The sequence below is a fragment of the Otolemur garnettii genome, unplaced genomic scaffold (genome assembly GCF_000181295.1).
Source record: "Otolemur garnettii isolate 467f Iridium unplaced genomic scaffold, OtoGar3 scaffold00110, whole genome shotgun sequence".
In the NCBI taxonomy this organism is placed as follows: domain Eukaryota; kingdom Metazoa; phylum Chordata; class Mammalia; order Primates; family Galagidae; genus Otolemur; species Otolemur garnettii.
The window spans coordinates 2,743,082-2,754,637 of record NW_003852505.1 but is presented as its reverse complement, the minus strand read 5'-3'; the positions used below and the strand labels follow the sequence as shown (position 1 = coordinate 2,754,637).

Genomic DNA, 11,556 nt, shown 5'->3' with positions numbered 1-11,556 from the left:
AAAAAAAAAAAAAAAAAAAAAAAAGAAACCTACATGATGTAATATATAATCTTTTTAGATGACAAATACAAAAATTCTTATTACTTAATTTCTCTTTTCACAACACATTCTGTTTGATTCCCCACTTTGCAAATCACTAGCTCTGTGACTTTCAGCAAGTGCCTTCACATTTTGTGGTCTCAATTTCCTCATCTGTAAAATGGGGTAATAACACCTACCTTCTAGAATTATTGTCAAGATTAAATGAGCTCATACAGGTAAAGCCATCTGCCCAAACTTGCTGCTAGTCACAAGGACCTGAATTTAAATCCTCCTTCTATACCAACCTGGACAACTATGCTACAGCTGTCTCACTGAGCTGGATTCTGCAGCCTGACAGCACCTGAAAATATCAGGGGAGCCAGGCCTGACTCTGTCACTCTGCCTCAGCCATGCTGCTTAGCTCCTTGAATTTTAGTTTCCTCACATGTCTAGTGAGGAAACGAAATGACCTTGCAGTCCCTTTCTAGATCCCATAATCCACACTGCTGACCCAACTCCATGTTCCTTCCTACCTCTAGGATTTCAAACCTGCCATTTCCTCTGCCTTGCTAGGTCTGTCTTATTGACCAGAACAAACATGACTGGCTCAGGGAACACCCTTCGGATTTCTCCACTAAGTCAGGAGCCTGTTGAACACTTTTGATCACCCTCTGCTTTTCCTTCATGGCACTTCACACAATTTATAACTATTTAGTGTATGATTGTTTCTTTGATGTGTACTCCCACCCGCAAACACTTCATTTCCCAGATGTAAACGCTATGATGGCAGCAATCACATTTGCTGCGTTCATTGTTTTAACCCCAGAGCTCATCAATATGCCTAGCACATAGCATAGGTGCTTGATACATACTGAAGGAAAGAAAAAAATGAACTTGGCTGGGTGTGGTGGCTCACGCCTCTATCCCAGAAAGTCTGGGATGCCAAGGTGGATGGATTGCTTGAGCTCAGGAGTTTGAAATGAGCCTGAGCAAGAGACCCCGTCTCTAAAAATGAGCTGGGCATTCTCGCAGGGGCCTGTAGTCCCAGCTACTTGGGAGGCTGAGGCAAGAAGATCATTTGAGCCCAAGAGTTAGAGGTTGCTGTGAGCTATGATGCGACAGCACTCTACTGAGGGTGACAGAGTAGAGTTCTTAGCTCTTGTGAAAGCACTTTTGTGCATGCATAGTTTTTCAAATAGATATTTGTGTGAGAGGAAGAGTACTGGAAACTCCTATTTTGCCACTCTGCTGATAATCACTCTCTTTTTTTTTTTTTTTTTGAGACAGTCTCACTTTGTCACCCTTGGTAGAGTGCCGTGGCTTCATAGCTCACAGCAACCTCAAACTCTTGGGCTTAAGTGATTCTCTTGCCTCAGCCTCCCAAGTAGCTGAGACTACAGGTGCCTACAACAGCTGGCTAGTTTTTCTACTTTTAGTAGAGATGGGGGTCTTGCTTTGCTCAGGCTGGTCTTGAACTCCTGAGTTCAAGCAATCCACCCTCTTCAGCCTCCTAAGAGTGCTAGAATTACATGTGTGAGTCACTGCACCCAGCCACTGTGGTGGCCAACTTTAGAGTATCACCTTGACTGTCAGTGAGATTGGGTAGGGAGGGTAAGGAAAGGATTTGGAAGATGACCGTTTCCAGAAGGCTGCTGGACCTGAATATTGACCTGCTATTGTTTGCTCTCTTCCCCCACCATGAAGGCTTTCTGAACAATAAGTCATTTCTTGGGCCTGCTGCTAAGATGGGAGGTATTCACACCCAGGGGGACCCAGGGGAGCTTGCAGACATGCCATACCCAGAGGCAGATGCCTGCACTCATGGGAACGTCATCTGGAAACTATCATTTTCCAATATACAGACGTGTGTCTGCACTGCTTGTACATGGCAGCCTCTCAGGAAATGCCTGTTAAACTGACCAAGCGAAAGAATGACTCTCCCTCATGTCTCTGCTCATTGTTAGCTATAGAGATCGAGGGTCTATGGTGGCTGCGTGACCATGGCTCATTTGTGTTTATGGTAATCTTAGAAACATAGAAACACACCTAAGCTGGTTTTTATGGCTCCAATTGGGCCTTCCATGCTATGCACAGATTCTGAAGAAATGCTTCAAGGACAATAAACATAGCACCTTGGTGCTACTGAGAGTATTTTTTCTGTGCCTGGCTCTGAATCTGCGTTAAGCTAATTCAGTCTTCCTTACAGATATATGAGGTAGGCACTATGTTTATCCCTATGTTTTACATTCGAGGGAGATAAGACTCACAGGTGGAGTATCCAAGTTCACACGGGAGTCAGGAGTGAGGCTGGGATTCAAAGGCCACACACAGTCTCACCCATTGAGCTAGTCTGCTCTCCATAGCCTTTAGAGCAGGGGTCCTCAAACTACGGCCTGCGGGTCACATGCAGCCCGCCTAGGACATTTATCTGGCCCGCCAGGCCCGTAGTCCAGCCCTCCAACAGTCTGAGGGACAGTGAACTGGCCCGCTATTTAAAAAGTTTGAGGACCCCTGCTTTAGAGTAAACAGCCATCAAAATAAATAAGCAATAGCCATGTAGAAAAAAGGAGGCAAAAGCTGGTACTTTGTTTCCAGAGCTGTCTGGAAGCCAGGAGAGGGGTCAGCGAACTCCTGTCTTCATATCCTTCTGACAGCACTCGCTGCCTATGAATGCTCACAGCTGGCTGTGGGGCTTTCCTGACTGGCATCAGGCCTTTTCCAGGACCTTCTTTTCCCTCTCCCCTGTCTCTCCCTTCACTCCGGCTCTGAAGGGGGCAGGAAGGAAGTAGGAGGGAGAATGAGAAGCTCCTATCTTAGATGCTGTTACTGTTTAGCTGGCGCTCAAAGAAGCCTGCTTAGCATAGGGTGGCCGTTTTGACTTCTAGACCTTTCTCTTTTCAAAGGAATAAGCCAGTTCAGGTCAGAAGAAAAGGGCAAAGTGATTTTTAGGTTCAGCGGAATTAGGAAGGCTCCTCCTTTACTCTCGCTTTGCCTGCCCTCTAGGGACAGTCTTGTTGCCATGATCAACAACTGCCATCCCTGAAGTATCTAGGGCACTCTACACCTTCTGAAAAAAACAAAGGGGAGAATGGTCCTTTCCCTTTGCTTTAATAATGATGTTCAAACAAGGCCACCTTGCCTAAGGGATATCCAGACATCTACCTGGATTTAAAAAGCATTCTTTTTTTTTTTCCCCCGACTGGCAAGGCGATGCTTCTCACTTAGGCAGAAGAAAGTCTACAAAGGGGCCAGATCTAAAAGTAAGATGACAGCAGAGAATTGAAAATGCAACAAACTAAAGGTAAGGTTCGTTCTTTCCTGCCCCCCTGAGAGCTCAGAACCTAGTGGTACTCATACTTTCAGGTAGGTCATTTGGTTCTGTTAGAAAAACCGAGCTCTAGTCCTACTGAGGACAGATAAAGTAGGCAGAAAACCTGAAACTCTGACGATAACAACTTACTCTCCCCTCCTGGGGCCTTGCTCCTGCTGCCCCCAGGACTGAGAGAGCCAGTGGTGGGGCTTTCCTCTGAGCAGCTGTAGTCAGTTCATGGCTGGCTAAAGCTCTATGGCTGCTAAGTGGTCTATGCCTGTAGCTCGATACTCTATTACAATTGGAGTGAAAGCTGCCAGCCTTCTGTTGCCAGGCTCCCAGGGACAGCAAGCCCCTGGACAGCCCAGTTCTCCAAAGATGGTTTCCCCCTCCCAAGTTAACCATTCCCTGGCCAAAGCCAGGCTTATTATAGTCTGAATGTCTGTGCTTTCATAAACTTTATCTGTTCAAATCCTAATTTCCAAGGTGATGGTTTTAGGACACATGGGGCCTTTGGAAGGTGATTAGGTCATGAGACAGAACCCTCATGAACAAGATTAGGGTTCTTACAAAAGAGACCTCCCCAAGGCTAGCTTACCCTTCCCATCCTGTGAGGTTACAGTGAGAAGGCACCATCTAAGAACCAGGAAGCGGGACCTCACCAGATACCAAATCCACCTTGATCTTGGACCTCCCAGCCTCCAGAACTGTGATAAAGAAATTTCTGTGGTGTATGAGCCACCTAGTTTAAAGTATTTTGTTATAGTAGCCTGAACAGATTAAGACGAGCCTCTGGGAATGATTCCCTTACTCTTGGTGGATAAAGGAAATGCCTGAGAAAGGAGAGACCTAGGTTCATGTCCCAGCCTCACTTACTAGCTATGTCAATATTGGGCAAGTGACTGACCCTCTGGGCTTTGTTTCCTCATCTATAAAATTGGAATAATAATAGTACTTTCTTTTTTTTTAAGTAATAGTACTTATTTCATAAAGTCAATAAAGAGGATTAAATAGGGGTAAGAAACTGTGCACATTAAGTGGATAATACAGGGTAGTTATTATTATTTTTTTTGAGACAGAGTCTCAAGCTCTTGCCCTGGGTAGAGAGCTGTGGCATCATAGCTCATAGCAACCTCTAACTCTTGGGCTTAAGTGATTCTCTTGCTCAGCCTCCCAAGTAACTGGGACTACAGGTGCCCACCAGAACACCTGGCTATTTTTTTTTGTTGTTGCAGTTGTCGCTGTTGTTTTAGCTGGCCTGGGCCGGGTTCGAACCCGCCAGCTTCAGTGTATGTGGCTGGTGCCCTACCCACTGAGCTACAGGCGCCACCTATTATTATAATTTTTTCATTCCAGAGAAGGCTTTCCTAGTATCATCTTCCTTGACAAAGTTTATCCCCATTCTTATCCCTGACAAAAGCCTCCCCACCAGGGGAGAGCACAGATTTATAAACATTCATTTAGATCTGGATATTTATGGAAAGCAACCAACTAGCATGTATTTGGCTTTTGAAAAACATGAGTTTGAATTGTGCTGGTCCACTTACATGTGGATATTTTTCAACAAATGGAGTCAACTCTCCATATGAGTGGATTCTGTATCCATAACCACACTTGGGCTGTGAAACCCACAAAGATATAGGTTGGACTTTTTTTTTTTTCTGAGACTAAGTCTCACTCTATTGTCCTGGTTAGAGTGCCATGGCATCATCATAGCTTACAATAACCTCAGTCTCTTGGGCTCAAGCAATCCTCTGGCCTCAGCCTCCCAAGTAGCTGGGATTACAGGTACCCACCATGATGTCTGGCTATTTTTTCTATTTTTTTTTTTTTTTTGAGACAGAGTCTCAAGCTGTCCCCCTTGGTAGAGTGCTGTGGCATCACAGCTCACAGCATCCTCCAACTTCTCGGCTTAAATGATTCTCTTGCCTCAGCTTCCCAAAGTAGCTGGGACTACAGGCACCCACCACAACGCCCAGCTATTTTTTGGTTGTAGTTATCATTGCTGTTTGGCAGGCCCGGGCTGGATTCAAACCTGTCAGCTTCGCTGTATGTGGCTGGGACCCTAGCCACTTGAACTACAGGAGCCAAGCCTATTTTTTTATTTTTAGTAGAGATGGAGACTCACTCTTGCTTAGGCTGACCTGGAACTCCTGAGCTCAAGCAATCCCAGAGTGCAAGGATTACAAGCGTAAGCCACCACACGCACCCATTCTTTTTGTATCCATAGGTTCTGTGGGGCTGACTGCAGGACTGAGCATGAGTGGATTTTGGCATCTCTGCAGGGCCAGGGTTTGTCCTGAACCAATCCTCCATGGATACTGAGGGACAACAGTGTAACTCTGACAATGCTATGATCTGTCAAGCACTTCCAGGAACCACACAAAGTACTGGGAGGCTGGAATGAAGGGGGGCTGTAAATCAAAATGGTGTCAAGAGTTTTCCCCTCTCCTTTTGGCATATTTGACTATCTCGACATGTTAACAGCTGTTTGCCCTGAGATGCATGAAACTGCTAGGGTAGGAGATGGAAGATGGTGCATTCTCTGAGCAATGTGCAGAGGCGGTTTTAGACAGACTACAAGCAAAGGTTTTCCTAGAGCAGCAGGCTGGGGAGGGGATAGTCTTGGGTGTTCTTACCTTCAGCTTGGGTAGGTACAACTACATGCATTTGGGGCTTGGGAAAGGGAGTTATTTCTTAGGACAAAACCACTATGCCCTTGGAAGCAGGGGTGGTGGAACAGTGAAAACATGTTATCTGCAATTATTGGCAGAGCATATTGTTAGTTAACTCAGTTTTTCCTACAACAGAATCCTCTCCAAAGGTGGTCAGACTAGCACCCCCATTGTGGTTCCACAAAGGCAAAACATCTGCCTTTATCCACCAAGATAGGATAACCATTCTGAGGGTGGGAAAAGCCAACTCATTTATCAAACGAATGCAAGATAATGTGCTACTGTAGGTCAGAAGATCCAGCCATCACCGAGGCAAACCTCAGTTGAGCCATTAGGAGTTGGGGATAGATGTTCTAGGCACAGGTGACTGTATGAACAAAAAGGCCTGGGCACTGGAATGTGAAATATACTTAGTCTTCAGGGCTCGGGAAAGGGGGCTAATGAGATCCTTGTGATAGAATCAAAGGCTTAAATAGAGCAAAGGTTATAAAAAGGTGCATTTTGTTTAGCTCAGCCAGTAGTTAATTTTTATTTGCCAACTGTAGAAAAATTGGGAGATTTTACACAGAAAATCTGGATTTTATGCTCCCTTGAAAACTGGGCCTACATTTCTAAATGACATTCACCCTTTGGAAAAGAGGAGCTTTGCCACTGACTCACTTTATTCCTTTCTGCTATTTGTATTTAGATGCTAATCACATTTTGTGAGCACAGTGAAGTTTAAGCTCTCCAGAATGCTTTAGAAAGTGATGACGGCTCAGAATGCATCATCGGAGAGCTTATTCTTTATGGGGTAAGTGTGTGCTATCTGGATTTTCCTACATTCTCTTTTTTGCGTTACTTCCAGGTCTCCACAGGCATTTGATTTTGTAGCTCCTAATATAAAGGGCCTTTGTGCCACAAGGATGGCAGAATTGGAAAAGGAAACATGCTAGGCCAAGGGGCTCAGCCTTTGTTCTCTAGGGGCAATCAAGGACGTAGCTAACCCAGGCAGATCTGAAGAAAATTTGTCTGGCAGAAGCCCCTGGGCTGGGCTGGAGGGGAGTGAAATAAGCAATAACCCTGGAGACAAGCTACCTGGACTTCCATCCCAGCCCACTTACTGGACAGGTGAACTTGCAGGCCACTGAACCTTTTAGTGACTCCGTTTTCACATCTGTAACATACCTACCTCAGAGGGCTGTTGTATGGCTTAAATGAGGTAATGAACTTATTAGCACAGCACCTGGTACATATTAGTGTTCAATGTTTATGATCACTTTTACAGTTAATCCTGGAGACCAACTAGAGGATTAGTGTCATAAGCTAGGTATGAGCTGATAAGGTCCTAGATCGGGGTAGTGGGTAATGACAAAACAAACAAACAAACAAAAAACAAAAAGAGCAGTGCGGGAGTGTTAGGAATGAAGAAGCCACTGGGCCTGAGGTTGACCGGGTGAAGGGGAAGGGAAGAGTCAAAGCCAACTTCTGGATTTCCAGCAGGGTTATCTGGGGCAATGATGGTATCAAAATGGAAAACTCTGGAAAGTAAGCGCTGGGGAAGAAGTCAGTTTGATACATAGTAAGTCAGCGGTGACAGTAAGGATGTGATAGCTAAATGGCAATGTGTGGCAGGCTGTGAGAAATGTGGGATAAGAGCTCAGGAGAGAAGTCAGGGCTGAAGAATAGGTCTGAGTATGAGAAACCACAAGACAGGCAATGAATGAAGTGACTGTGTCTAATTCAGCAGAGGCAGCCTGGGTTGTTAAGCATCTTGGTCAGACCTGACAGCTCTATTTGAGCAGTCTGGGGCTTCTGTTTATTCACCAACCATGTGTGTTCTGCTCAGTCAGCTGTGCCACTTGGATACCACCTTTGTCCTTCATCTTATGTGCTTTTAGTTCAAGTGCTGACCTGGCCCAATCCTGCTTACCTTGTGGCTGTGACGGGGTCAAAGTCCACTGGGGTATAAAGCAACAGGCTGACACTTGGTTTTATATTTGATGAAATGGAGACACCTAATATGGGCAACAGGGGTTGTTGTCAGGCAGGGTTGTGGGTGGGACCAACCTTGTGCCTCCAACTTATCCTTTTGGAAGCCCTACCAGGTTCCAAGGCTCCCACATTCTCAGCTGCTCCCTGGATTTTCAGTGCAGTGTTCCCCAGCCTGTTTCCCTCTCTCTTCCACATGAACCCATCTAGAGAAAATTGTTCTCTGGACTCCTTGGTCCTTATTATGGGTTCAGAGATGAATAAGATCAATTAAAGTCTGTCAATATTTTACCCCTCCTACTGGTTCTCTCAATATACTAAGTTCTGCCAGTCTCTTCTGGGCCAGGCCCTGGGCCAGCTGTGGGAGATACAAAGACAAAAAGGCCAAGTTATCTCTGAATGAGCTTGAGCTGAAATGCACTGAAGTATGAAGAAGGAGATTTCAGGCAGGGTGGTCTGGGGTGGGGGGGTCCATGAAAGCATTTCAGGTTGGGGGTACCTCAGTCTATGTGTGCACAGGGCCAACCCACCCCCTCTTACCACCAGAAACCATTTTATCAAAACATGCACATGCATAATTTATTTACCTCTCCATACTCTAGCATGCCAGCCAGGCAAGAAAAAACAAAGGAATAAAATTGAGTGTAAGCATGGTGAAGGAAGGGCTCAGCTGGTTAAACAAGACTTCTGATTATTGTCATTAATGTTCCAAGAGTTCCAACCTGATATGCCATTAAACAGGCAGCATGTATGTGTGTGTGTGTGTGTGTGTGTGTGTAGAAAAGCATATTAAGAGAATAAGACATTCAGACAAAGGAGCTAGTCAGTGTGGGGACTGAGAAAAATCCCCTGCCCAGCTGGGTTACCCAACAGACATCTGCCATTGATTTGCTTTATAAGGGGCAGTGCAGTGGGGAAAGCCAATGGAATGCAAATGTTACCATTAAGTGTGCTCAGGTCAGAGCAGCCTGGTGGCCCTGCAAAGGGGCCTTGTTACATATTCTTTGGGCAAACCCAGCCTGTTCCAGGGGAGACCCACTGTTATTAAAGCTTTTTCTTCTTGATGAATTTGGATTATGTGCTTTGTAGGAAAAATAACAACAGAAATAACTTTAGGGTTAGCTTGTTTCTAGGCCCTTTATCCTCCAAAGTGAAGATGATTTCAAGTGGGGATTATGAAGTTGTTAACTAGACAGGGAGCACTGGGCTTCACAGTGCTCAGATACTCTCTGTTTTTCTGCAGCGACATCTAATGGCCACAGAAGGCAAGGCCATGTTTGCATTTAAAAGCAGCCAGTGGTTCTGTCTTGGGGGTTAATTTAAAAAAAAAAAAAATACAGTAGAACTTCTGAAGAACTTCTGTAAGTTGAACATTCAAGGGACTGTAACACAGTTGTCAACATACAGAGGTGGTCAACTTAAGGAGGTGGTCGATACAGAGAGGTGGTCAACTATTGAGGTTCTACTATATTTGGTGGACAAGGTATTAGAATATTATTAATCCTTGCAAAGTAACACTTTGACTGAAACTCTCTAAGAATTCACTTCCTATATCTTTGGATGTCATTTATGATGTTATTCGCAATTAGATGCTGATCCTATTTTGTGAAAATAGCACAATTACCTCTTTGGATTTTTTTTAACAACCATCATGACTTTGCATTATTAGAAAGTTTCTCTTGCAGCTCGATGTATGCATTACCTAAAAGGCTCCTACACAAGGAAAAAGATCATCAGAATTACCTCCAAATACTCACATCTAGTATATCTTACTTTGGTTTACGTAGTTTATTACTGTATTGTGGATAATACTAAATTATAAAAGGCAGCGGAAAGTACTGGAGAGATGCCTCTGGCAGTGAGAGAAATTCTTAGTACCAGGATTTTAAAGAATGAAATAGGAACTTTCCAGAATGCTCGGTGGGCGTAGAGGAGCAGCGGCTGCCTGAGCAGCGCACAGCTAAACGCTCCTTTCCACTCCACTGCGTGGGCCTCTGCCCTCTCACTGGCTGTAGAAAATGGTGAAAGAAACCAGTTACTATAATGTTTTGGGAGTCAAACCCAATGCCACTCATGAAGAATTGAAGAAGGCATATAGAAAACTGGCTTTGAAGTACCACCCTGATAAGAATCCAAATGAAGGCGAGAAGTTTAAACAGATTTCTCAAGCTTATGAAGTTCTCTCTGATGGGAAGAAAAGGGAATTATATGATAAAGGAGGAGAACAGGCAATTAAAGAGGGTGGAGCAGGTGGTGGCTTTGGTTCCCCCATGGACATCTTTGATATGTTTTTTGTAGGAGGAGGAAGGATGCAGAGAGAAAGGAGAGGTAAAAATGTCGCACATCAGCTCTCGGTTACCTTAGAAGATTTATATAATGGTGCCACAAGAACACTGGCTCTGCACAAGAATGTGATTTGTGACAAATGGGAAGGACGAGGTGGCAAAAAGGGAGCATTAGAGTGCTGTCCCAACTGCCGAGGTACTGGAATGCAAACAAGAATTCATCAGATAGGACCTGGAATGGTCCAGCCAATTCAGTCTGTATGCATGGAGTGCCAGGGCCATGGAGAATGGATCAGTCCTAAAGATAGATGTAGGGTGGCACCTGTGGCTCAACGGAGTGGGGTGCCGGCCCCATATGCCAGAGGTGGCGGGTTCAAACCCAGCCCCAGCCCCCCCCAAAATATCTATATATATATAGATATAGATATAAAAGCTGCAATGCAAGGAAGATAGTTTGACAGAAGAAGATTCTGGAAGTTCATATTGACAAAGGCATGAAAGATAACATTCCATGGTGAAGGAGACCAAGAACCAGGATTGGAGCCAGGAGACATTATCATTGTGTTAAATCAGAAGGACCATGCCGTTTTTACCCGACGAGAAGACCTTTGCATGCATATGGACATACAGCTGGTTGAAGCATTGTGTGGCTTCCAAATGCCAATATCTACTCTTGACAACCGAACCACAGTCATCACCTCTCATCCAGGTCAGATTGTCAAGCATGGCGATATGAAGCGTGTGCTAAATGAAGGCATGCCAATTTATCATAGACCATATAAAAAGGGTCGTCTAATCATCAAATTTAAGGTTAACTTTCCTGAAAATGGCTTTCTTTCTCCTGATAAACTCTCATTGCTGGAAAAACTTCTACCAGAGAGGAAGGAAGCAGAAGGGACTGATGAAATGGATCAAGTAGATCTGGTGGACTTTGATCCAAATCAGGAAAGACGGCGCCATTATAATGGACAAGCATATGAGGATGCTGAACATCAGCCCAGAGGTGGTGTGCAGTGTCAAACCTCTTAATGGGGCCAGTGAATGACACTCACGCTGGCATTTTATGTGCAGTAACGAATGAGTGAGGGACTGTAATCATAATATGCTCACTACTTGCTATTGTTTCTGTTTAAATATTCAACTATAGTAGTGTTTTAAAGGTTAAATGAAGAATAAATGCAAATATAAAAGCTCTGACTTTGCCCTGTATGTATGACTTTGGTGTGCAAGATGAAATTTAATACCTGTTAAAAATTACTTTAAAAAAGAGTTCCCCGGCTCGGCGGCTGTGGCT

At 44.6% G+C, this 11,556-nt stretch overlaps 2 protein-coding genes across 2 annotated transcripts in view; one reads left to right on the top strand and one right to left on the bottom strand.

The window, feature by feature from the left end:
* SLC25A43 (solute carrier family 25 member 43) overlaps positions 1-11,556 on the bottom strand; it is a gene marked incomplete at its 5' end in the record, with an annotated part of 40,247 nt that overhangs the window by 7,363 nt on the left and 21,328 nt on the right. The window lies entirely within an intron of this gene.
* Positions 9,996-11,321, top strand: LOC105887721 (dnaJ homolog subfamily A member 1-like). The gene is given in 4 exon segments (XM_012809656.2): positions 9,996-10,577; positions 10,625-10,626; positions 10,696-10,764; positions 10,766-11,321. Coding segments are annotated over 4 exon segments (1,179 nt in total). The 3' UTR covers positions 11,292-11,321.